Below are 25561 nucleotides of genomic sequence, written 5' to 3'. Positions count from 1 at the left end.
TGTCCTCTTCCCCTGCCCAGGCTGGCATCAGCACAGTTCACACACAGTTCGCCTTGCACCTGACAGGCCTCGGGATCACAGGTAATGGAACATGGGGCAGGGAGAGGGGTTAAATTTTAAGAGAACTGGCTTTTCAACAGGGCTGATGTTTTGTGGTTCCTATGGGAGCTCGGATTTGAATCCCAGCTTTTTGTCTTCCCAGCTGGCTGAGCACCTCAGTCACCATCTCTGGAAAAATCTGGGGAGGATGACAAATATTTACCCCTTGGGTTGTTTTGAGGCTTCAGCCAAGCATAGCAGATGGCCAACTCCTGATTCTGTCATAAACTTGCTGTAGGACTTTCAGAAAACTCCTTGACCTCTCTGAGCCTCAATCTCCCCATTTGTGAAGAGTTTAACTAGATCTCTGAAGGCCTCTCCCACTCTGCCCTTGTGGGGAGGGGAGCTTTGGAAGGCAAGGGTGTCCCATCAAACCTCTTAGCCTCTGTGCTTTGACCAGTAAATAAAGGCAGCCACCCTTTTGTTCTTCCCTCAGAAACCACTGTGGGCCCTGAGCCAGGCATGTCAGATGTGGGAGGATGAGGCCAGTTGTCTCCTCTGTTTCGGGCTCAAATTTACCTTTGGGGCAAAAATGCTGATCAGAGAGAGCTGAGCCTTGGGGGAGGGGGCCCTGCTGCCTGTCAGAAGCTCACCAAAGTGGTGTGGCTTATAGGGGAGCCTCCACCTGCCCCTGTCCAAGCATCATCTTCCCTCACTATCTCCTGGGCTATCATCCTAAATCAGGGGAGCCCCCTCTGCTCAGAGCATTCCAGCTCCTCTTCTCAGAGGCAGCTTTCAAGCCTCGAACCAATCCATTTTTCTTTTAAGGGGGACAAGAAAGGTTATATATGATCTTGTGCCTGTTATTTTATTGTTTTCTTTAGAAACTACCAAAAAAGTTGAGTCAGAAGTATGTGTTAGTGGGCATTATATTGAGTGAAGTGTTCTGTTTGGAGTCCAAACTAAGCAGATCTGTAAATAATGAGACTCCTTCCTGGCTCTGAAATTTCTAAAATTCAGACTAGTGTAGCCCTCTAAAACACTAAGGTACCTGGATCTTGGAATCCTCTAAAAGCCACCACACTGGCTATACTCCAGGGCTCATGCTGGGCATTACCCTGCTGGAGGCCCTATTTTACTTTCATAACAATCCTATGTGGGAAGTTCTCTTTAAAAAAAAAAAAACAAACAACACTTTATTGAGAGATCATTCACATACCATAAAATTCACCCTTTTAAAGTGTACAATTCTGTGGTTTTAGTATATTCCCAAAGTAGGGCATCCATTATTACTATCTAATTTAGAACATGTTTATCATCCCAGAATAAACCCAATACCCTTTAGCAGTCACTCCCTTTGCCCCCCTCCCCCCACAAACACTAATCTGCTTTCTGTTTCTATAGATTTGCTTATTCTAAATGTTTCTAAATATTTCATGGAAATAGAATCATACAATAAGTGATCCTTTCTGACTGGCTTCTTCCACTGAGCATAGTGTTTTCAAGGTTTATACATGTTGTAGCATGTGTCAGCATTTCTTCTTTATGGCAGAATAAGAGTGTATTGTATGATTATATCACATTGTGTATCTATTGAATATCAGTTGATGGAAATTCGGATTGTTTCCACATTTTGGCTATTATGAATAATACTTCTGTGAACATTTATGTACAAGTCTTTGTGTGGACATAAGTTTTCAATTCTCTTGGGTATATACTTAGGAGTGAAGTTGCTGTGTCATATGATAAATCTATGTTTAACATTTTGAGGAACCGGCAAACTGTTTTCCAAAGCTGCTATACCATTTTACAATTCCACTGACAATACATGAAGGCTCCAATTTTCGACACCATCGACAACACTTGTTATTGTCTGTATTTCTTTTCTTAGGCATTACGTTGAGTGTGAAGTGATATCTCATTGTGGTTTTGATTTGCATTTCCCTAATGACTAATGATGCCGAGCATCTTTCCACATGTTATTGGCTATTCGTATATCTTCTATAGAGAAATGTCTATTTAAATCCTTTGATTCTTTTAAAATTGGGTTGTCATCTTATTGTTGAGTTCTACACATGCTCATTTTTCCAGAGGAGGATTCTGAGGCTCCGAGAATGGATGTTACTTTCCTGAGGTCTTCACAGTTAGCTATGGGTAAAGCGGGGAACTGAGTCCAGGTCTGTCTGACATTCAAGAGCCAGCAACCTCTTTCTCTGCACTGTATGCCTCCTTTCGTGTTTTAGCCAACTGCGTGCATGTGTGTGTGTGTGTGTTGTGTGGGTGTGTGTTGTACGTGTGTTGTGTGTGAGAGAGAGACAGAGAGAGGAGATTGGACTGTCTCTGTTTAAACAGGCACCCACCTTGGAGAATCAGAGCCAGGGAAAACCTTTTAAAAGTTTTTGGTTTCTTCTCATTAATTTTCAAACATTTGGGGGGCATCAGAAAGGTTTATTAGGGGCCACACTCCTGCCTAGTTTTTCTTGGTCCCTAAGTCTGAAACAAATCTGATTAGACCCCAAAACTCAAACAGAAAATAATATCCCCTAGTTGGGTCTAAGGGTCTGGAGCAACAGTTGTCACATTATTTGATTGTGCACTCTTCTCCATAAAAATGCTGTAGGCATCCCCAACATATATGTATTTATAGATTTAGAAATTATATCCGAGTAATGTGGCCATTAGCTAATGTCTAAGGCCCAATATACACTTGGAGTGAATTTCTTTACCACTGATAATAAGCGGAAATTCACTTTTCAAATAGTTTGCTTTTTGGCTTCAGTAGGCAATTGTGTGTGAGAGAGATCCCATTCATTGTTATTTTCATCGTGGTAACATGGCTGATGAAGAAATTGAAGGAGGAGCCGGAGCAGGTCTGTCTCACACATTTCCTGCTGCTTGCTTGTACTTTCTAGATTAGAGTTATCTTCATCCGTGGTTTCTTTGCATGGACTCTTTGAAGCCACTTGTCCACGCTATGGGGCTGATTCAGTTAAAGCTGTATTGTTTGATCTCAAATCCACACAACCCAGCACCAGTACACCACAATATGTTGCAATAGGCTGAATGTAGAAAATGGAAAATGTGGCCACAGCAGGGCTCCCTACTGGGCTCCGGGGACCCCATTTAATGGACGTGACATTTGTTGCCGACATATGCCCGAGGGTGCACATCAGAGTTGAACTGTATACTATTAATTATTTTTAGTTAGAAATACATGAACTAATATTTTCCTTCTGCACTTTAGAGATTATTATCTGAGAGACTAATATCTTCCAAGCTAAGAACACCTAAGCCAGCTCCTCCTGTTCCTCAGCCTGCTACCTCTCATGTTAGGGTGCTCATGACCGTCCCAAAACAGCTGTCATTTTAAGAAAAGTCTTTTATCTATTTACTGGCATCTGCCCTAGTGGCTCCACGAGGTCCTGACCCTTGCCTGTCCCCTGTCCTGGAGAAGTCCTGCAGAGACTTGAGGACAGTGACTAGGTCTGCTCATGCAGTGCTCATCCCTAGGCTGAGTGCCCTGCTCCACCAGCCACTTCTCCCCACATCCTCTAGATTCTCTCTTTTTGTACAGATTCTATTCTGTGCAGGATCTAGGATTGAATCCAGAATGGGGCATAGTAGAATGTGGATCACTTTCCTTACTGTAGATTCTCTGTATTTTTATTAATATGACCTAAGACTGTGCTAGCATTGCTTTGTAGCTCTATCACCTTGTTGGCTCATGTTGCACTTGAATAAACATTGATTGTGTACCAACTAACTATGTGTTAGACACTAGGATGTTTGTGCTAACATTTACTTACCTTTAAGAGTGTCTTTTGACAATCCTAGGTCTTTATGTATGAACAGCCTCCAAGCTGGGCCCACCCAACCTCTCTCTGCACAAACTTGATTTTGTCCCTTTGTAACTTCAAGTTTCAGCCTAGGTGCCACCTCGCACTCCTCAGGGGCAACCCCTGGCCCTGGCTGCATCCTTGGGTGTGCTGTGGCCACAAGGTTCATCCAGATTCATGACAGGTCCATCTAGCTAGTGGTCAGCTGGCTGAGCAGTGTGGGCTGTTATCCCACCATCAGACTGCCTGGACAGACTTGGGACAAAACAGCGAAGGTGGTGGAAATGGTGGCATCTTCCTTCTCTCCTTCATACTTGGACGTCAGCCTCAGACCTGAGTTCATATCCAGACTGCTTGCTGTGTGGCCTTGGGCAAGTCGCTTTCCTTTTCTGGGGCTCAGTTTTGATCTCCTGGCTGCAACTCTGTGAAATTCTAGCTTGGGGAAAGGTAGAGACCGCCAAATCTGGGGAGCTGGTGGTCGGGGAGGGTTAAGGTGAGCTGAGAGCAGAAGGGGGAGGGTGCTGAAGAAGGAGAAGGGGTGCAAATAAGTATGAGATCTTCTAAAGGGAAGAAGGGCGTGCTAAAGAAACTTTGCCGGCCTCACATCATTTCTCTAAACTCTCAAATTCAGCACTTTATGATCTCTTTTTATGAAGCACTTTCTATAAGCCAGGGGCTAGACTGTAGAAGAGAGCAAGAAAACATTATTCCTAGTCCCAGGGAGCTCAGCATCTAAGTCTGAATCCTCATAGCAATGCTGCAAGATAGTGACGCTACCCCCATTTTACAGACAAGGAAACTGAAGGTCAGAGAGGTGAGGCGATATGCCCAAAGTCACAGAGCATGGAAGTAAAATGATGAAACACGACTTGAAGTGGGCTCTGTCAGACCCCATGGCCGGAGTGACTTAGTCGAGATACCTTGCAGTACAGCATCCTAGCTCAGAGCATGATAATTTTACTACACACTTTCCTATCCACGACCCCAGATGGGAACCAAAACCCTTAGTGAGTGACCTTATTGCCTGTTATGTAGATAAGAAAAGGGACCTAGAAGAGGAACGTGATGTGCCCAAGGGCCTGGAGTGGGTTAGTGGCAGGGCTGGGGCCAGGCCCTCAGTCTCAGAACAGCTGAGTCTGTGTCTTCCCCCAGCCCTTACCCAGCCCCTACCCTGAGTGTGCAGGGAGTTCACTACCCACACCTCAGGGCCCTGGAGCTGGTGGAAAGACTACTTCTGTTTTATGCCCTTAGGTGTTGTTTCTGATTCATTCTCCTCCCCAGGGTGACCTGATAGAGAGGTGGAAGATCTCTGGACAGAGAAGTTTGGCACTGTCCAAAGTGGGTAGTGCTCAGGCCTAGATTTTTGGACGGAGAGGCTGACCCAGGCAGATCAGGGATTGAAGCAGATGGCATTTCTCAAAGCTATGCCGAACCACATTCTGGGGAAAAGGACTGTGTTGTTGCATGGTACTGAATTGGATTTAATAATGAAAGAACATTCTTTCCTGCTTGCCTTCTCAGAGCCTTTATCACACAATTACACTCCGAGGAGCTCCAAGAAGTGAGCTATAGAAAGCAGTGTTGTCCCAAATTATTTGAATACAAATAATTGTATTTTTTCTTAGAGCATGTCAAGGGCCTACTGTTCCCTTGAAGATATAGATACATGCTGTTCTGGGCCCTCTTGCAGGCCACATCAACAGTGAGTCCGGAGTTCTTTGCTGATTGAGTGCATGAATCTTGAAGACTTTAAGTAGAGGAGGGCATTAGCATCCTGGAATATCAGAGCTAGAAGAACCTTGTAGAGTTCAGCCTAACTTCTACCTATGGGGAAACTGAAGCCCAGGGCCATCCAGCAGTGTGTGCAGAGAGGGGTGGACAGAGGCGGGCAAGCCTGTTGGGAGACTATTGCAACGCTCAGGGGTTCTGGCGGTCTGAGTGGACCACACTCTACCAAGCGTGTGGTGCCCTTGTTAACAACAGAGATTTCCCTGAGCCATATCCTAACCCAAACCTTGCTCCTAACATCAGCCCCTCAGAGCGAAAAACCTCTAGAGGAGAGAGTCCTGGAAATTGGCACTGTCACCTGTTCTCCTGGAATCTGGTCATGAGCCAAGTGTGAGAGATATTGGGCATGGGAAAGGAGAAAGGAAACTCTTACTTATTAAGTGCCAGTATTCTAGGCTTATTACAGGCACGATATTATCTAATTCCCACCATACTCTGGGAATAGATATTAATGTCCCATTTTATAGATGGGAAATTGAGGCCGAGAGGAGCCAGGCAGCTAGGGGGCAGGGATAAGAACACAGGTATAACGAACTCCAAAGCCCTCACTTCCTTTATAGGTCTCTCAAGAGAACCTATAGGGAGGCAGTGGGAACAGAGAAACTAGCCCTTCTTTAAGGGGAAATGGGACAGGCTTGGGCTTTGGCTGGCTAGGGAGGAAGGAGTCAGGACATATTTCCTGTTTGGAAGTTTGGGGGCTCAGGAGCATGGTGGAGTCAAAGAGGGAACCTGGTTTAGAAAGGAAGATGTTCAGCATCTGCAGGGCTCCAGGCTGTGGCAGGCACTGGGATTAGAGACTGTGGTGGGCACAATAATAGCCCTCAAAGATATCTGTATCCTAATCCCTGGAAACTGTTACTATGTTAGGTTACATAGCAAAGGGCAATTAAAGTTGAGATGGAATTAAGATTGCGCATCAATTGACCTTAACATAGGGATATAATCCCAGATGATCAGGCTGAGCCCAATGTAGTCACGTGGTCCTTAAAAGTGGAAGAGGAGGGCAGATGTTAGAGGTTAGGGTGGCGCAATGGGAAGACTTGACCTGACATCGTTGACTTTGAAGATGGAAGAAGGGGCCACAAGCCAAGGAATGCGGGTGGCCTCTGAAAGCTGGAAAAAGAAGGGAGATAAAGGATAAGGAGGGAGAGAAGAGGGGAGGGAAAGGAGAGAAGGAGAGGGAGAAGGAGAAAGAGAAGAAATAAAAGCAGCATCAAGGAAACTAAATTTCCTCCAGAGCCTCCAGAAAGGAAGTCAGCCCTGCAGACACCTTGATTTTAACCCATGGAGACCTGTGTTGGATTTCTAACCTACAGAACCATGAGACACTGAATTTATGTTGTTATTTTAAGCCACTGAGTTTGTGGGAATTTGTTACAGAAGCAATAGAAAACCAGTGAGGAGCTGAACTGGTTCTAAGATGGTCTTTGTTTTCAGCAAGTGTACAAGTCTCTAGGACAAGATATTCAGGGCCGCTGCTGCTTGGACAGTTACAGGGAGGAGGAAGAAGGGGAAGTGGAAGTCCCCGACCCAGCCTGGAGTTGAGATAGAATGCCTCGCTTCATATATGGGACGTCAGGGACCCTGCCCAAGTCTCACCCTGGAGGCTGGAGTGAAATCTGTGGACCCCTTTGCCCCCAGCCCTGCTTTGCTCTGCCTAGAATCCCAGAGCCCTCCTCACACATTTATCTCAACTAAAGTGCTTCAGTTACAAGTAACAGAAACCACCTCGCGGTACCAAAAAAAGGACTTTATTAGGAGGATTTGGGATCTCACAGAACAGAGGGAATTGCTGAGGAACCAGACTGCGGAGCAGACAGCGTCCGGGAGCTGAAACGAGAGGACAGCCTGTTCGGGGAACTCTTAGTTGCCTCGTCCCCATCCTCCAGGGTGGGACACTGGGGAAAAGATAAACAGCCCCTGAATCAAGAGACGGGTTTCTGGTGCCAGCCTTGCCCCTGAGTTGCTATGTGAGCTTGTGCAAGTTCCTCCATTTTTAGGCCTCAGTTTCCCCATCTGTAAAATAAAACAGCAATCCCCACCCTGCGTCCCTCGTGGTTAGTATGAGGATCGAGTGAGCTGGGTGGGGAAGGTGCTGTGAGGCTGTGATAGCTCAGCATCTCCTAATATCCCTTCCCACCCTGGGCCCAGGCGCCTGTGACAGCAGGAGCTTAAGAAATCTGGGCTGAACTGAAATCCAGTTTAGCCAGATTTGTGGGTGCAGAGGACCTGGAACCACCAGTGACTCAGCAGGGCTGGGCTTTTGGAGAAAAGTGCTAGGAAGTCAGGCATTCGATTTCCTTGTAGGATCAGCCTCAGATGTGGGGCCACCTGAGAGAGGGGCCCTAGAGGCCTCTAACCAGGGCCGGGGAATGGGGTTCTCTATTGGGACGGGTCAGATTTGAGTCCATCTGTAAGTTGAGAGACCTTGGACAAGTCACTTTGTCTTCTTGAACCTCAGTTTTTTTCCTGCATAAAATGAGACTTGTACGAATAAAATAAGATTGGAGGGAATGTGCCGTTTCCTTCTCATCTTCTTGCTTTCTTCTTTCTTCACTTCTCCTGTCAACTCCCCACGGTCCGTCTTGGCTCAAAGTCACATGTATTAAACTAGAGCTTGTAGAAACCTCTCCCAGCCATCTCACTGCCGGTGGTGCCTGCTGTTCCACCACTGATGCTCTGTCCTTTGTATTAAGCTTTGCCTTGCACACTGATCCTTGAGTTTTAAATTTTAAAAGTTCTATTTATCCTTTGTCATAGCAGAAATATGGGTGGAGGAGGGATGGGGCAAGGACACTGAAAGGTGAAACAGGGCTACCTCAGGTTTACCATTCCCCCTCTCCTGATGGATCAGTGCGCTGAAGAACTGCCTGAGGAAGTGCCCTTAGCTGTGAGGACACTTGCTCAGGGCTCCTAAGTCAAATCAACATCATTTGCATAACATTGCCAGGACCGTTTAGTGGCTTCTTTCCTGGTACAAATGATAGGGGCTTGGGCAGAGATGTCAGCATCACTCCTTTCGTCCCCCAGTGTAGACTAAGCAACTATCCTTGCTCAAGCATTTACTAGCTATGTGGCCCTAGACAAGTTTCTTAGTCTTTCTGTGCCTCGATGTTCTTACCTATAAAATGGGTACAACCATAGTGCACCCTCATAAGGCTGTGGTAAGGAATACATGAGTTGACACGTGTAACGTGCTCAGATGATTGCCTGGCAGAGAGTAAGCACTTGTTTGTTATTGTCATCGTCCTCATTTTTGCTTTCTGCCAGGCCCTGTGCAGGGTTCTGGTGGCACACAGATGAATCAACCTCAGTCCCTAACCCTGGCTCGTTTCATGATATAGTGGAGACACGCCGTGGGTATGTCAGACTCTCTGTTGAGTGCTGAGAAGGTGAATAGGGATGATGGCCCTAGAGTTACGCAACGAGGTGCCTACCTTAAAGAAGAGCCTGGTACAAGGCAGAGTTGACTAAGGCTCAGGAGAGCTATGTGCTGAAGACAGGGTGGGGGTGTTATCTTAGGGCCTCCCCCAAATCCCATTTTTCTTTACAGCTATTTCCTGACAACTGTTTCCCATGTGGGCCAGGGTCCCTTGCTTCTGTGCCTTTGCACATTGTTCTCTTTGGTCCTTTCAAACTCACCCCAGCATACCCTCCTTCAGGAACTTTCCCTGACTGACCTGGGTCTGATATAGCCCCGGGGCTCCCACAGTCCCCTGGTCTACCTTGAAATTTCTTGAAGACTTATCTAACACAGTATCCCTAGTGCTAGCATACAGTAGGTGCTCAATTAATGTAAGAATGTAAGAAGAACTATGTATCAGTCAGAATTGTGTTCAGCTAGCTACAAATGTTAAAAATCCTGACTATAGAGGCTTAAACAAAAAGAGATTTATTTTTCCCAAATAACAAGAAAGCAGGCAGTTGTTGGCAAGAGCTCAGCAGCTCAAACAACATCTCTGCATTTGCTTTGGTTTTTTCCTCAAGGTCACAAGATGGCTGCTGTAGCTCCTGCCATCACATGCATGTTGGAGGAAGGAAGGAGAGGCAAGTCACAGCACCAGCCCTGTTGGCTTCATTTGTTAGGAGAAGTGAAACCTTTCCTGAATCCCAGCTGACTTTTCATTAGCCAAAACTGGGTCACATGGCCACCCCCAGCTATAAGAAAGACCAGAAAAACGAGTATCTAACTGGAGCTGGAAAAACAAAATTGCAGTTCCGTTAGCAAGGAAGAAGTCCAAGGGTGGTTCGGGGAGGAGGATTAATGGAGTGGGGTTCAGGAGGAAGGGTACTGGTTAAGCAATCAGCATAGGGCTTCATGAAGGAGGTGGTATTTTGAGCTATGCCTGGAGGGTCAAATACAATTTTGACAATAGGAAAATGCTGAAAATGCTGTATGTGACCAGGGACTGCCAAGTGGCCGAGACAGCTAGAGCAGGAAAGAGATAGGACCAGCTTGGTGAACTTTTGGTGTATTTGGCACCAGCCAGAAGCTCTCTTTCCCCCATATGTCTCTAAATCTCTTCCTTCACTTCACCTGAAATTCCACCATTAGAGATGATCTCAGCCAATAAACATATATTGGATATATGCCATGAACAAAAAGTTCTTTTCAAAATATAGGTTTGCCCTAGAGGCTTATGGTTATCATTCATTCATACCTGAATATTAATTCGTTTTATTGGCTAGTAACTTCCTAATGCTTTGCTGAAGTCTGCCCTGAAAAATGGGAATTTTTATTCTAGAAAGGGAGTAATAGAGCCTGAGGCTTAGGAGACAGCGGATGGGCAGGGCTGGGGCTGGACACCAAGTGTCTGAGGATAATAGGAGGCCTGTAGAAGAGGGAACTCACGTATTCTGAGCTCCTTTAGTGCAGACACTGGCTATCTTTCCTCCCTAATGCTCTGCCATCGCTGTTCACAACTGAGGTAATTAGAGCTTAGAGAAGGGGACTGCCCTGCCCAAGGTTATCCCTGGCTCGAATGACAGAAGTGGGATCAGTCTGACCCCAAAACACATGTTCGTCTCACTACACAAACATGGTCTTGTTTCTCCCTTGTCATAATAATGGTCATCATCTCAGATAGCATTTATTCAATATTTACTCTGTACCAGGCATTGCTCTAAGTGCTTCACGTATTTGAACTCATTCCATTTTCACAACAATACGACTATTGTCCCCATTTTACAGAAGAGGAACCTGAGTCATAGCAAGAGGTTCAAGAACATACCCAGGTGCCACAGCTGGAAGTGTCAGGATTCAAACCCAGCTGGTCTGACTCTGAGACACAGGAAAAGATATTGCCTTGCCAAGGTCTTGTGATGGATGAAGAGTAGATTCTCCAGTAAAACAAAAACAAAAACAACTCCAACTCATTGATACAGAGAACAGATAGGTGGTTGTCAGGAGTAGGATGGGGACGGGCAAAATAGATGAAGCAGTTAAAAGGTATGAACTTCCAGTTACAAAATAAATAAATTCTGGAGATATAATGTACAGCATGATGACTATCGTTAGTAATACTGTATTGTATATTTGAAAATTGCTAAGAGAGTAAGTAGATCTTAAAAGTTCTCATCACAAGAAAAAAATATTTTGTTATTACATATGGCGACGGATTTTAAATAGACTTATTGTGATGATCCTTTTGCAATGTATACAAATATTGAATCACTATGTTACATATCTGAAACTAATATAATGTTATATGCCAATTATAACTCGATTAAATTTTTTTTAACACACACACACAATTTATTATCTTACAGTTCTAAGAATCAAAATCTGAAATTGGGGCTGAGCTCCCTCCAGTGGGTTTAGAAGAGAATGTTTCCAGGCCTTCTCTATCTTCTAGAGCTGCACTCCTTGCATTCTTTGGCTCCTGGCCTTTTCCTCCATCTTTAAATCCACCAGGGTAGCATCTTTCTTCAATCATATTGCCTATTCTTCCGTGTGTCGAAAAATTTTTTTAAATAAAATTAAAGCTTAAAAAGAGTAGATTGTCTAGACCAGTGATTCTCAAGTGGAAGTGATCTTTGTCCCTAGGAGACAGTCTGCATTCCATTCCTGGGAGGCTTGACTCCATGGTGGCCCTTGAACAGTTTTGTGACCCTAACCAACATTTTGAGGTGCATTAAATAGAATATGGGTCAGGAGTCCTAACTTGTGCAAGTCACTTCATCTCTTTGGGCCTCAGTTTCCTCCCCTGTAAAATGGGGATAATGCAATTTACTTTGCAGGGTTATTTTAAGTCTCGAATGAGACAATCTTTTGGAAAGTTTTGTTGTCTAAAAACTACAATTCAAATGTGAGGAGCACTCAATCCCATTTCCTACCTGACTAGTTTATGATGAGGCTCAGATGGAATTATAGACACATAGCCCTTTGTAAAACCATTAAGTACTATACTGATATAAAGTGGCATTTTTAAGTAATTAAAAACATTAATTATTTTATTATAACAAAAATAATACTGTTAAAATTTAGTAAATGCAAAGTAGAAATAAGACTAAAAATACTCATAATACCGCCACCCAGAGAAAACCACTCTTTATATTTTGATGTAGCTCCAACAACTATTAACTGATCTCATGTCTGTTTATCTGGACCCCCACCTGTGCCCTCTGACTCTCCAACAAAATTATTTCGAAGCAAGTCCCAGACATCATATAATTTTATCATAAATATTTCAGTAATTATATCTAAATTTAAAGATACTTTAAATAAATATAACCTCAAGATAACTATCACACCTGAAAAACATAAATACTCCGGCGGAGATGTTCATAATGGGGGAAGCTACACATGTTTGGATTTAAGATGTATATAGAAAATCTATGTACCTTCCACTCAGTTTGCTGAGAACCAAAAACTGCTCTAAAACTAAAGTCTATTTGTTAAAATAAACAACTTATTAATATTGTCAAAAGATGATCATTATTCAAATTTCCCTAATTTTGTATTTCTTTTCTTTTTGTAAATTGTTCTTCTTATATCTTTTTAAATGAAGTGTTTTTCCCTTTCTTATTTATTTGCCAAGCTCTTTATATGTTAAAGTTATTAACTAAGGTAATACCAATTATTTAATATTGTATTCCTCCAGGGAAAGCCATGGAGACTTCGGGATGCTCCTCCCAGACTCAAGACCACAGTCGAGTTCACAAAGAAACAGATGATCTTGACCGTATGTTTGCCTTTTCTGACCCTCTGGGAAAAGCTACATAGGAGGTGGAGTCCAACAGTGGGTAGAATAGAAGGCCCTGCTGAGGTTTAAGTCACAGTTGGAACCTCTAGAGAAGTAGTGATTTTACACACATGTACACATACATATGTGCTTGGTCCAGTCTGTCCCCCCAGTGCTTTCCAGTTGTGGGGACCCTCAGTTGCTACCCAAATCTCCAGGAGGCTCTGGGGGCTTGAACTGACACTAGGGGGAGTCCTTAAAAGGTGAGGAGGGTCCTGCATGCTCCAGGATGGGGGATAGGAAGGTTCAGGGCTTGATCAGATCCCACCTGCCCTGTAATTTACAGAGAATCCTAAATTGGCAACTGCTTACACAGTCCAGTGGTCTCTGGACAAGACAGCACCCTTAGAAGCTCCTCTCTGGGCTCCATATTCAGAGAAATGTCTGCCCTGGACCTTCCTGGAGCCCCTAGGGCCTCTGAGAGCCCTGGTCGAATGAACCTTCCATCGGCGCTAAGGGTTTGGGAAGAGTATTGCGGAGAAACCAGCCCCTGCTGGCTCCCCAAGTCCAGGTAGACTCCTAGGGAGGCCTTGGTGGTTTCTGGGGTGAGAAGGGCGGGAAACACTCATCCTTACGTGCGTGTGCCCCCCAGATGCAGAGACAGATTTCCGCAAGCAAGACGGGGAGGCCGGAGTCTTTTCTCAAGAACGAAATGAGAGAGACAAGCCTTTCTCCTCTACCTCCTCCTCCTCTTCATCCTCATCCTCATCCTCCTCCTCTTCCTCCTCCTCCTCTACCTCAGGTATAGCAAAGATTAAATATACATGTGTGTTTATTCTTATAATATTATTCAAGAAAAGCATTTATGTGGAAAAACCATGCCCCATAGTCCCCCATCCTGATTACTTCAATTCTGTTTTTCCACAGTCCCTTCCAGAGTCCCTTGAGCTCTTCCTGGGACGGGGAAACCTAAGAGTTGGCTCTGGTCTACTCCTCCTCAACCAGACCGCCTGAACTATGAACATATAACATAGTAGGCCTGGGCCTGGGATTTTATTTGATGAAAGCAATCTCAAGCTAAATTTAAAAAAATACTTGCAAAGCCCTGGCACTCTGACCTCATGTTCTTATGTTTCAAACGATGAGGCTGGGGCTCAAAGCCACAACATCCACGTTTATTTCAGCAGACAGAGGAGGGAGAATAGTTAGCGGGTCCAGTGGCTTTGTGTGTAGCCATTCTCCTCAGGAAACTGGAAAAGAAGCCACTGTCCTTATTAAAAAGTATACAAACCCACCCTCTATGAAGTTTAGCTCTGGAAGAAGGGCTTCCAGGTACAGTGGAACTCTTGCAGGGGGTCCCTGGTGGGAGGGGCCAACCTGCCTTCTGAGTCTGGATGACCCTTAGAGGGCGCTGTTCTCCCACAAATGTCTCCCCCATAAGCTGCTTCCCCCCTTTTTCCACAGCACACATGGGACTGGCTGTATTCAGTGGGCCTGAACTCTAAGAGAAAGCGATAGGAAAATAAACACAGACACACAGAGACAGACTGACATTCAGGATCCGAGTGTCTGATCCACAATGGCTAGCCTATTGCTGGAACTCAGACAGTGCCCATTCTTCAGGCTCAGACAGTGGCCTCAAGGCCCCAAGCCTGGGTGCCTCACTGCAGCCCCCGGCCTTCTTCCTCTATACGCAGGACCCTAACTCACAGTTTGGCATGCGGCGCTGCTCTCCCTGTATTTTTTTGTTCTTAATGTATCTTGTTATTTTTTAATTAAAACTTTTTTTATTGTGAAAGATTATGCATAGGCATGTTGTAGAAAATGCGGAACATATCAAGAAGTAGAAAGAAGAAAAAAAATCATCCTTTGCTTCGTCACTCAGAGATAACCACTAAACACATATTTTATCTTTCCTTAAATTTATTCAATAAATATTTGCTGAGTACCAAGCTCTGTAATGGATACCGGGGGTATTAGCAACAAACTGTGACTCCTTCTGCCAGGGTTAACTTTTTAAATAGTTAAATTAGAGAGTACATACAAAAATTGTCCTTATTTTACACAGCATATAATTCTATATAATACCTTTCATTAAAAATTATGTATTATGAAAATATAGAGACTAAAACAATGTTCATTTGTATATTGATACAGGTTGTCTCTGGCTGATAGAATTTGGAGTAAATTTTGCTTTCGTTATTTTCTGTATTGTTTGATATTTTGCAAAATTCAATGAATAAGCTTCTCTTTTTGGCATGAATTAATATTTGTAAAATATTAATGAAGAAGTGATATTAATAACAGAAATGAAGAAATTGGTAGCCACCCCAAATCCTATCTTCTGAGATAAATACCAATATCTTGATGTACTTCCTGATACCTCTTTCTCTGCATCTAGCTGAGATCATATGTGCACTGATTTTTAAGTATAGTTAACCCAGTTTTCTGGAATTCTAAAATTTATCCATGGGGCAGCAGGCCCCCAAACATGTGGAGGGACACCAGTCTTGCTGGAGCCACCCTGGTCATCCTGAGGAAACGGAGTCCTCTGGACGTGGGGCTAGAAACTTCTAGGCCTGAATTCCTGGAATGCTGACCAGTCGAAAAGTATAAATGATGCAATCATTCTCTAAGTCTTAATCAGGCTCCTGCTCCAGGCTGGATACCCTCGGGAGAGTGAGGATCCAGGCCTTGTCTTTTGGGAGCTTGGGATGATTGGAGAGACAAGCTCCACAACCACTGATCCTCATGCCCACTGTGTCAAACAGACAGTTGATGCAGAGGAAGGAGAGTAAGATGAGTGTGAGCTGGGGCAGTTGGAAAAGTCTTTTTATAGGAGGTGTGACATCAGCTTAACCTTCAGGATAAGGGAGACAAATGGGAAGAGCATTCCCTGTGGGAGATAGCATGAACAAACATAGAGCCACTTTGGCTTTGTGGAGATACAGAGATGGCACAGACCAGCACTTGGTGGGAGAGAAGCCATCTCAGTAATACACCTTGTATGAACTTGTCATGAAGAAAGCATTATGAAAGCAGCAACAGGAATATTAAGTGATTTGTCCAAGTTCACACAGAAAGTTTGTGGCAGATCTTCTTTTTCTCAGCCACCAAAGCAGACCTCTTTCCCCCACACTCCTCGCATAAATTAAATTCTGAGAGTGAACATCAGAATAAGCATCTTCCAGGCTTCTTTCAGGCTGAGGCTCTCCTACAGCTTGTGTTTATTCCCTGCAGAGAACAGTGATGAGGACCAGCACCCCAGAGAAACCAGAAAAAGTCGGCAGAGCCAGGGGACTGGATACCCTCACAGGGGCTGCTCACCCGGTAGGCAATAGGCCTTACCATTTCTCCTTTGCCCACTAGGCTCACAATGGGACTGAGTTTCTCAATGGAACTGAGCATGTCTTGTCTGTGTGAAGATGTTCCTCTCAATATTGTTTGTAGTAGGGCAACAATGGGAAACAACCTTATGTTCAACAACAGCACATTAGATAGTGATGCTGCACCCTGTCCTGGTTAGAGCTCCGTTCTTTGTATCTCTCTGAAGTGAAAAAGAAAGATATCGAATCGTATCATTTGTCTGATCTCATATACACTTTGTAAAAATTCACACATAGGTGGCTATAAACAAGACCAGAAGGAAAACTATCCAAATGTTAATAATGGTTATCTGTGGATAGTTTAAGTTATGGGTGATTTTCTCTTCTTTTAACTATCTATACTATAAATATTTTACAATGAGCATGATTTACTTTTACAATCAGAAGAAAATTTTTGCAAAACCAAAACAAAACAGTGATAAATTTTAGCCCAAATAGATCATGGGAAGAAAACAATACGGGGGAAAGAGCTGAGATTAATGCCTAGTACAGATACTGGCACACATGAAGTGTTTAACAAATGCTGCCCATGAAGTTGGAGTTGAGCTCTGGGTTCTATTTCTGGAGATAAAAAATGATTAAGATTGAAGGCTTTGGTGACAGACCTGAGTTTGAACTCTGAAGTTGTCACGTACTGATTATGTGACCTTCAGGGAATAATTGAACTTTGTGAGCTTCAGTTTCCTTATCTGTAAAATGAACGAGAAAGAGGTACTAATACCTTCTTCATAGGATTTCCATGAAGATCAAATGAAATATTAAATATAAATTACTCTGTACAGCGTTGGCACATAGAAAGTGCTCAATAAATGGCAACTATTATTAATGACTTTGAATGAGGTCCCGGTCTCTCAGGCTCATGATTCTTTCTTGGTAAACTGGACACGGCCACCTCTGAGTATGCTGGGGGGAGTCCGACAGAGTAAAGGAGCACTTGTAAGGCTGTCTTGCCTCTTCAAGACTGCCCAGTTCACCCCCAGCACAAAAACTATATGACTTTTTAAGGCTTCAGGCAGGTGGGAGATGGAAGCTGCCCTAAATCCAGCTGAGAGAGATGACTAACGGGGTTTATCTCCACCCAGGTGCTGAGCATGGGGAGCCTGACATTTCAAAGGATGAGCTTCAACTCTATGGAGGTATTTGATTGTCCAGTGGCTTTGGAGAAAACAGAATTAGACAAAGGACATGAGGGCTTAGGAGTTTGTTGGGCAGAAACGAAATCATAAGTGCCTTTCATGAGCTGAAAAGTCATGGGCAAATATAGAGATGTGGCAAGGTGAGTGGTTACATCAGCAGATGGGGATAAGGACAGGCATTTTGCACCACGGTGAGACTGTCCTAGGTTCTCTTCTGAACTGTAACCTTGACTTGCAGAGTGACCTTGACCAGTCACTTAACCTTTCTGGGCCTCAGCTTTCCAACCAGCAAAATGGGACATGATCAGCACACACTCTCTTGGAATACTGGGCTGTTTACACCTGCAAGAGAAAATTAAGGATCTGATCTCTGTAAAACTCATATTATGAAATAATTGTCTCCAAGTATCGTTACCATTACAGCAAGATCTAAATATTATGGCCCTTTGCTTAGTAGCACGATGACAAAATGAGGGAATTTGTAGGAATAAACCAAGTTTCTGAAAAACCTGACCGATGCATGTGGCCAGATAAGAAAACCTGTTTAACATTGTTTAATCGAATATTTCCATAATCTACTTAGTCTCCTAACTCCTAAAAATAACCCTAGAAAAACAACAGAAACACTATGTATACATTTGAAGAAATGTAAATGAAATATTTTGATGTTCTGCTCAAGACATTACCAGTGGCTGCCTGTAGGTGGTAGCATTTTGGGTAAACTTTAAAGTGTTTTATTTGCTTATGTGAATTTTTTTTTCCTTCTTTCTTTTCTTTCTTTCTTTCTTTCTTTCTTTCTTTCTTTCTTTCTTTCTTTCTTTCTTTCTTTCTTTCTTTCTTTCCTTTTTCTTTTTTTTTTTACAAAACAAGTATTACTTTGTTTAGAAAAATGCTTTTAATGCTCAAGTATGAAAGAAATGTTTTATTGGGTGTAAAATGAGAGAGAAACTGATATTTACATATATTAAAATTTTTTTCATAAAAGTAATTCATATTTACTGTAGAAAATTTAGCTATTGTCACATATTTGTGAATTACTTTGTGCTTCCACCCTTGCCCCCAAGGCATTGGAGATACTTAGTAAATTATACTGTTGGAGTCTCATTTTATGTTCTTCTTGGTATATTCTCTGCACCCTTGGTACTGGTTATTTTTTGGTCCCTTGCAGATGGTGTTCCCATTTGCATATTAGCTCTAAAAGCAGTTGAGCTTGCTGAATGTTTATTGTTGTGTGCTGAGTGCCCTCTTCTGATGTTCATGGCTTGGGGCTGACCTAAAGGACAAGAAATATACAGGATTGGGGGCATCTGATGGTAGGGGATGGTTACAAGAGGTTCTGCCTGTCTTTGAGAGAAAGGAGTTGACAAGCTAGGAGAGAGGTCATCAGGAACTAGAATAGGCACCAAGAACCAGAAGGTGAGTGGGGTGGGGGCACTCCAGACCAGATTGCTGGGGAAGCTGCAGTTCAAGCTAGGTATAGTACTCAGCTCATCCAGACAAGGTGCTTGACACTCAGGGTGAAGTGCTGGGCTGCCATGTACAGCTCAGCTTGGCTCCCGGGAGCTCAGGGCCTGATGGGGCTGGAGATAGATGTTATCACCTGAATCTGGATAGGCATGAATGGGCACAGGTTGAAAACTGGTGGCTCATGTGTGTGCAAATGTATTTTATCTGGCTCACGATGTATTTTTAAAAACTATTATTAATATATTTTATCAGTTCTACAACTCATACTTTTTCACATTTCAACATATCTGAAATCGGGATGTATTTTTAAATCACTGGCAACTTACAATGATAATTGGCAGTGGTTTTCATTACATAGTAACATATAAAATAATGTCAAGTCTCACAAATTCTTTGATTCACTGGAATACAAGAGTTGGCAACCTTTTTTATAATCAAGAAGTTTGTGGCTTCTTGTGGGAAATTGGAAGACCTGTAACACTGGGCAGGCATTCCTCCAACAGCTTTAGCGGCTGGTGGGTGGCAACTGCCTCTTTAGATGGAATAGGAACTTCCAGCTTGCTCTAGGCACCATTCAGCCTACTCAGATTAAATGGAAAGTCTCTGAGTGAGCTCTACCTTCTTTACAGTGTAATTGCTCTCCACCCAGCGGATAATGTATCTGTGATCACTGATTTTCCTTCTGTGCAGGTATCCCTGGAGAAGTGGTACCTTCTGGAGAATCAGGTGAGTGTCCAGTTAGGGGAGAGGGGTTATTGGTGTTGGTGTTGAATGAGGTCTGGGCATTGTCTTTCCTCAGAGACAACCAGCTGCCATCAGGGTTCATGGCTGTACAACAGGACAAGTCCACTTGGGGTTCTGGGGCTCTGAGCTGGGCTCAGCAAGCAGGTGGGGCTGGCTGAGACATAAGGCAGGGAGCCAGTGGAGATTAGAAAGAGGGTCCAGGCAAGAGGCAAAGAGATTACAACCATCAATAGATAGATAGAAAGATCCGTGGGCATTTGACAGAGGGCATTTGACAGAGAGCATTTTCATAGGTCACCTATTGCCTCCTCCAGGGTGGAGGCAGCTGTTAGAAATTCAAGCTGGCCTGGGCACTAATGTTGAGTTTCTAATTTCCAGGACTCCGAAAGAGAGGCTCAGACCCAGCAAGTGGTAAGTAGCAAGGTCCAAACAGAGGCAGGAGGCAGCCTGGATTCCAGGGGGGTGAGGTGGGGCCACAGCCTGCCTGGGAGGGTGGGTCAGACTCAGCAGGGATGTCATCATCAGCCAGAGTATCGCTTAATTCAGGAAAGGGACCTCCAAGCTCAGAGTCAGGCCTGTGGAGGGAGGAGGGGGGTCAGTGAGGATCCTAGGGACAGCCACCCCCATTTTCACAGCTTTGCCTTGACCCAGGAAAAAGAACCCAGGAGAGCCATTCTCAGTGAAGCAGAGAAGAGAAAAATCCCACCTGCTATTCCACACCAAAGTTAAAACACACATTTCTCTCTTGGTCTTAAGGAGAAGTGGAGGCCTCTCAGTTAAGAAGACTGAAGATAAAGAAAGATGGTAAGGAAATTGGTGTCTCAAAGCTGCGTCGACCTGTCTGGTCCAAATTTCTACAGGTAGAAAGTAAGCTGGTGGCCTAGAACAGCAGTAATTGTAGCCCATTTCTGTTTAAAGAAAAATGTTAAGTAAATATTAGTGTGGATAGTCCTTGGGTTAGGATGAAATTGCGAAGATCGTGAGCAGTGGTACTGAGAAAGGGCAAAACCCACAAAGGTGGTATGTGGATGGCTGAAATCTGAGAAAAACCAGACCAGAATGATCCTCTAGGTCTCTCTGGGCTCATATATAACCTTGGAGTCCTTATCCTGACCTGATCTCCTTGGCCTCCAAAACTTCTAGTTCACAGTAGCCCCTCCACTCACATGGTTGAACCAACTCTTCACTATACTGGGTCTGTGCCTTGGCCTCACTTCCTTCCCTCATGCTGTGCCTCACAAGTAGCATAAACACACACACACACACACACACACACACACACACACACACACACACACACACACACGCCCTTCTCCTTTATTCAACTCCTGCTGCCTTGACTCTCTCTTAGGCTCAGCTCAAACTCTCATTCTTCCACAAAGCCCACATGGACTTCCCCAGTCACGTTGATTCCTGAATTTTTACAACATCTTAACAACTGCATAAAATTCCATAGTATGGGTACATTATGACGTACTCATTATTCCCCACTTGACAGATGTTTAGGTTGTTTCCGATTTCTTGCTTTTTCAGACCAAGCTATCCTATCCACCCGGTTCTCTATTCAATCTTGCATTTGTTGATGTCCCTCCAATCTCTCAAAAACTTGTATTTTCTAAATATTTATTCACAAGAAAACTGAAAATAAGATTCAGGGAGAACTTCTCTGTTAGGAACTCATTTTATATTTCAGAAAAATTGGGTGAAGAAGAGAGAAAGAAAGAGTTCTCTAATCCACCTCGCCCACCCCCCCACCTCCCGGTTTTCACAACTCCGGAGAGACCTAAGCCTGATGCTTTCTTAAACATTAAGTCCATTTCTGCATAACGTACATTTTTTCCTAAAGGGTAAACTGAATTTAGAGCCATGAATGTTCTAATTTTTTCCCTGGGCAGAGGACAGAAATACCCTCCTCACTAACTATCCATTTGCCTTCGAAATGCCCCTCGACAGCAGTGGTATGTGTGCGGTATCACACTGCCTTCTACCATTTACAAAGAGCTCTCCTATCCGAGACCCTCATCTATCCTTTCAGTGGCATAGACGTTGCTCTCTTCTATTTCTCAATGTGAACACTGAGACTCAGAAGGCTCGGGACATTTGTCCAAAGCTTCACAGCACATCAGTGGCTGACCCGGACTGAACTAAGACACATTCCCGGCAGCCTCGACACCCACTCAGGGAGCCTGCCTCATTCCAGGAAACCTTTTCTGAATTGTCCTCTGTTTGTTCTTTTTCTTTCTTTCTTTTTGAAATCTTTGTTTGTGTCTCCTCTAATCACAGCCCCTTTACTAGGACAAGGCCTCTGTGTTCTTACCCTGATGACTCCTGTGTGCCAGGCAAAGTGCAGGAGGGCCTCTTTCACAGACAGCCCCTAAATTTCTGCCCAAGGCACGGTCCCTGCCTCTCAGATCCTCTATCTCTATTAACTACATTCTGCTAATAACATTCCAAGCCTGCAATTCCACCTCTTGGCATTGAGCCCACAGTAATACCTGCACAAATGCATGAAGGTTCGTGTGTAGTGATGTTTGGTGCAACACTGGTGGTAACAACAACTATCTAACACCAATAGGTTCATCAGTGGGGGACTAGTTAAATAAACTAGAGTAACTTTATACCATGGAACACTATATAGCCATCAAAAAAAGCAGGACAAATCTATATATTCTCTGAGATGGAAAGATGGCCTCAATTTATTGACAAGAGGGAAAAAGTAAATCACAGAGAAGCAGGTATACTAATTGATCCTCCTTTTGTTTTTAAAAATGTGTCATATGTATGTGCCTGGAGAGGTTTTGCCAGTCATGGCTTAATTTTAAGGAATGGGATTAGGAAGAGAGAATGGGGAAATGTGAAACTATTAAACTTGACACGTTTGCATTTTTTACAATTGTATTTAACATTTATTCCACAAATACAGTATTGGGCACCTGGCTACTTCAGTTATAGGGACAGAGAATAAACACAGAAACGAAAATATAACCAGTTGAGTGGTGATAAGTGTTAGAAAAATAATAAAGTGAGATAAAGGCTGGAAAGGGGTGGGGCTTGGGATGCTGTTTTAGTCCGGCTGGTCAGGAGTACTGACTCTGAATAAGCTACATTTCAACAGAGACAGGAATAGGTTTAGTAATTTAAAAAGGAGGAGAAAGAAGCAAATAGTAAATTCCCCACCTCCTCTGCCTTTACAGATGAGTTTTTCCACTTCGTCCTCCTCTGCTTTGCCATCGGGGCCTTGCTGGTGTGTTATCACTATTACGCAGGTGAGTGGGGAGCTGTGGGAAAGGGAATGAGGGAGAGGGGCTCCAGACTCGCAGGCTAAACATTCTCTCCCTGGCTGCCCTTGCAGACTGGTTCATGTCCCTTGGGGTCGGCCTACTCACCTTTGCCTCCCTGGAGACCGTTGGCATCTATTTCGGTCTGGGTAAGCACCTCACCCCCATCTCTTGTAGGGTGGTGGCTGGACTAGCCACAGATACTCACCAAGAGCCAGAAAGTCATGACCTAAACACTTTTTAAAGATTTCCTTATGCTCATGTTTTCTTCCTGACTACTTTCAAGGTCAATGTGAGGTTGTTGGCAAAACCCTGTGGAAAAAACAGGCAGCTCTGTAAAAATACAACAAAAACAGTTAGGCAGATACCAAAAAACAAATTAGTTAATGGGGTTGGGTACTACATTCACCATTTCCTGGCACTGTTATTACTATTTGAGGCTGTTGTTTTTAATAATAAGTCTAGTACTATTATCAAAGCTTAACCTGCTGCCTGAAATTCCACCATTAGAGCCTTGTTTGTGTGAGGTAGGCCTTGGTCCAGGGTGGGTTGGAGGATATCTGACCCCAAGGCCGTTGAGGAGACACAAAGCTCAGTCACCTTTCTCTTCATCTCTGAGCAGTGTACCGGATCCACAGTGTCCTGCAAGGCTTCATCCCCCTGTTTCAGAAGCTCAGGCTGATGGGTAACTTTTACATTCTTCCTATGTCACTTTCTCTCTCCCTATCAGGGTCAATGACGAAAGAACACAGGGCCTGAAGTTAGGGCCTGGGTTCAAGTCCTGCCTCTTCCAATTTACCAGCTGTGGGTCCCTGGAGCCTCTTTTAGCCCCAAATTCCTCAACTGGAAAATGGATATAATAACACCTACCATACAAGGGTATTGTGAAAACCATGTGAGGAATGGATGCAGAAGTCTTTAAGTGTGCAACACTGCAGAAAAGTGAAGGGAATCTGGGTATTCTGTCGTATAACTTTACATTTCCCCAAATACTATCTTCTCCATGATTTTATTTCCCTAATAGCAACTGGAGGTGAGGGTGGGCTTTACTTATCTTACGCTTGTCTAATGAAACTGAGACTTAGGTGGAGTGACTTGCCCAGGGTCACTAGAGTGGCTGGATGAACTAAAGGAGAACCTCTTTCATAACCAGCAGCTCTGTTGCCTACTATTATGTCTCAAAACTGAGAGGCCAGGGGGCTGTGTATCTCCGTGCTTGGGATTTCTGTCTCCTTTAACTCAATGGCTGTGGGTCACGGAGACTCGTGGCTTCTGGGGGAACTACATGATTCCAGCTATGAGGGGTATTTAGGCATCTAGGGTGATGATGGGGATGAGGCCTCACTCCCTTCAGAATCCTATGCCATCCTGTGGGCTTTCCTTTCCAGGATTCAGGAGGACTGACTGAGGCCAGTACCAGGCAGGCAGCCAAGCCAGGCTCCAGGGTGACTGCCACTACATCTTCTGAGCACGGAGCAACATCCCGGGAGACACATGGCAGATCAAGCTAGAGCAATAAAGAGAGCACTTTTCCTTCTTCGTGGTCTGCACATTGGCACTAGCCCAGGCCAAGATGTCGTTCGGGCAATGTCGGCATGCAATCCAGCTGCCAGGATGGAAGGCAGAGGGAGAGTGCTGGGACTGAGCCCTCCGTGGTACCTGGAACAACAAGAAGATTCTGGGACGTCGCTGCTCTCAGGAGACAGTAGGAGATCCCTGGGCCCTGCAAGCTGTATGTAACATGTCTGAGCTCCTGGTTTCCCTCAAATCCCCGGGCTGTCTTGGTGTGCTCTCAGGTCCTACCGAGCCATCCCAGGACAGACTAACAGTCCACTTCCCTGAGGCAAGGAACCACTATGTCGCCACCGCCCCCCTAACCCCTGTGAAGCTGATGTAGGTGAGATGTTGGGCACTAAAGCCACAGCATCTGGGCTCTATCACCTGTGCCATCACTAGTCCCAGCCCTGCAGCCCTGGACTCCATTGAGATTCAAATAAACATTTTCTTCCCTGGACTAAAAAGAGTCAGTAAAATATTTCTTTCGATTTCTTGAATGCAAGAATACCCTTGGGGTCTTCTTTGACCCCATCTAGTCAGGGCGGGCACCTTGTCCTACATGATAAAGTACAGAAGGGAATACATCTAAAGTAAAGCCCCTCATTTTAGGTCCAAAACTTCAATTGCACAGGTTCAGAATGGGAGACAGGGTTTTGCAAACATATTGGTGAAAAAATCTGGGACTGTTAGGTACTCTCAGCTCAATAAATACCATAGGAGTGAGACAAGGGCACAAAACAAATCTATTTTAAATTTGGGTTGAATTAATGGAGGTGCAGAGTCCAGACTGAAGGAGATGATAGTAGGCCCTGCTTTACATGGCCAGGCCACACCAATAGCATGTGTTAAGTTGTAGACTCACATATTAAGAGCAACAGTGATAAACTGAGAACACACAGAAGAAACCAGAGTAAGAATATGAAGAATGATTAAAGAAACAAGAACTCTTCAACTTGCAGAAGAGAAAAGTGGGAGCTTTGCTTGAACTCATAGACTGGAGGACACTTTCTCAAGTGATTATGATGGTCCAGGTATAGTCACATAGGTTATCTGGTTAATTCTCACAGCAGCCTCATTTTGTGTGAATCATTCTTATTTTGCAGGTGAAGAAACAGAGATTTAAGAGGTTTAGTAACTTGCTCAAGT

At 44.1% G+C, this 25561-nt stretch overlaps 1 protein-coding gene across 4 annotated transcripts; it reads left to right on the top strand.

Moving 5' to 3' along the window:
• On the top strand, positions 1-24879 carry TMEM40 (transmembrane protein 40). 4 transcript variants are annotated; one of them, XM_039886778.1, is made up of 12 exons: positions 1-81; positions 12767-12847; positions 13500-13649; positions 16088-16177; positions 17316-17369; positions 19527-19562; positions 19959-19991; positions 20337-20384; positions 22775-22846; positions 22933-23007; positions 23481-23543; positions 24247-24879. In XM_039886778.1, exons 2-12 carry the CDS (start codon positions 12775-12777, stop codon positions 24264-24266), a joined length of 714 nt encoding a protein of 237 aa, XP_039742712.1. In that variant the 5' UTR covers positions 1-81; positions 12767-12774; the 3' UTR covers positions 24267-24879. The 4 variants fall into 4 exon arrangements, with proteins under 4 accessions (XP_039742712.1, XP_039742714.1, XP_039742713.1 ...); XM_039886780.1 differs by lacking the exon at positions 13500-13649; XM_039886779.1 differs by lacking the exon at positions 16088-16177.
• The last annotated feature ends 682 nt before the right edge of the window (positions 24880-25561 follow it).

The sequence above is a fragment of the Pteropus medius genome, unplaced genomic scaffold (assembly GCF_902729225.1).
Source record: "Pteropus medius unplaced genomic scaffold, Ma_sr-lr_union100, whole genome shotgun sequence".
NCBI lineage: Eukaryota > Metazoa > Chordata > Mammalia > Chiroptera > Pteropodidae > Pteropus > Pteropus medius.
This window is presented reverse-complemented; position numbering and strand designations above follow the sequence as displayed.

Bases quoted from the DNA above. Each gene is read 5' to 3' on its own strand.
- TMEM40 (XM_039886778.1), top strand. From the start codon at position 12,775: ATGGAGACTTCGGGATGCTCCTCCCAGACTCAAGACCACAGTCGAGTT. The intron at 12,848-13,499 runs GTATGTTTGCCT...TGTGCCCCCCAG, and splicing joins AGAAACAGATGATCTTGACC to ATGCAGAGACAGATTTCCGC. The intron at 20,385-22,774 runs GTAAGGAAATTG...CTGCCTTTACAG, and splicing joins ACTGAAGATAAAGAAAGATG to ATGAGTTTTTCCACTTCGTC.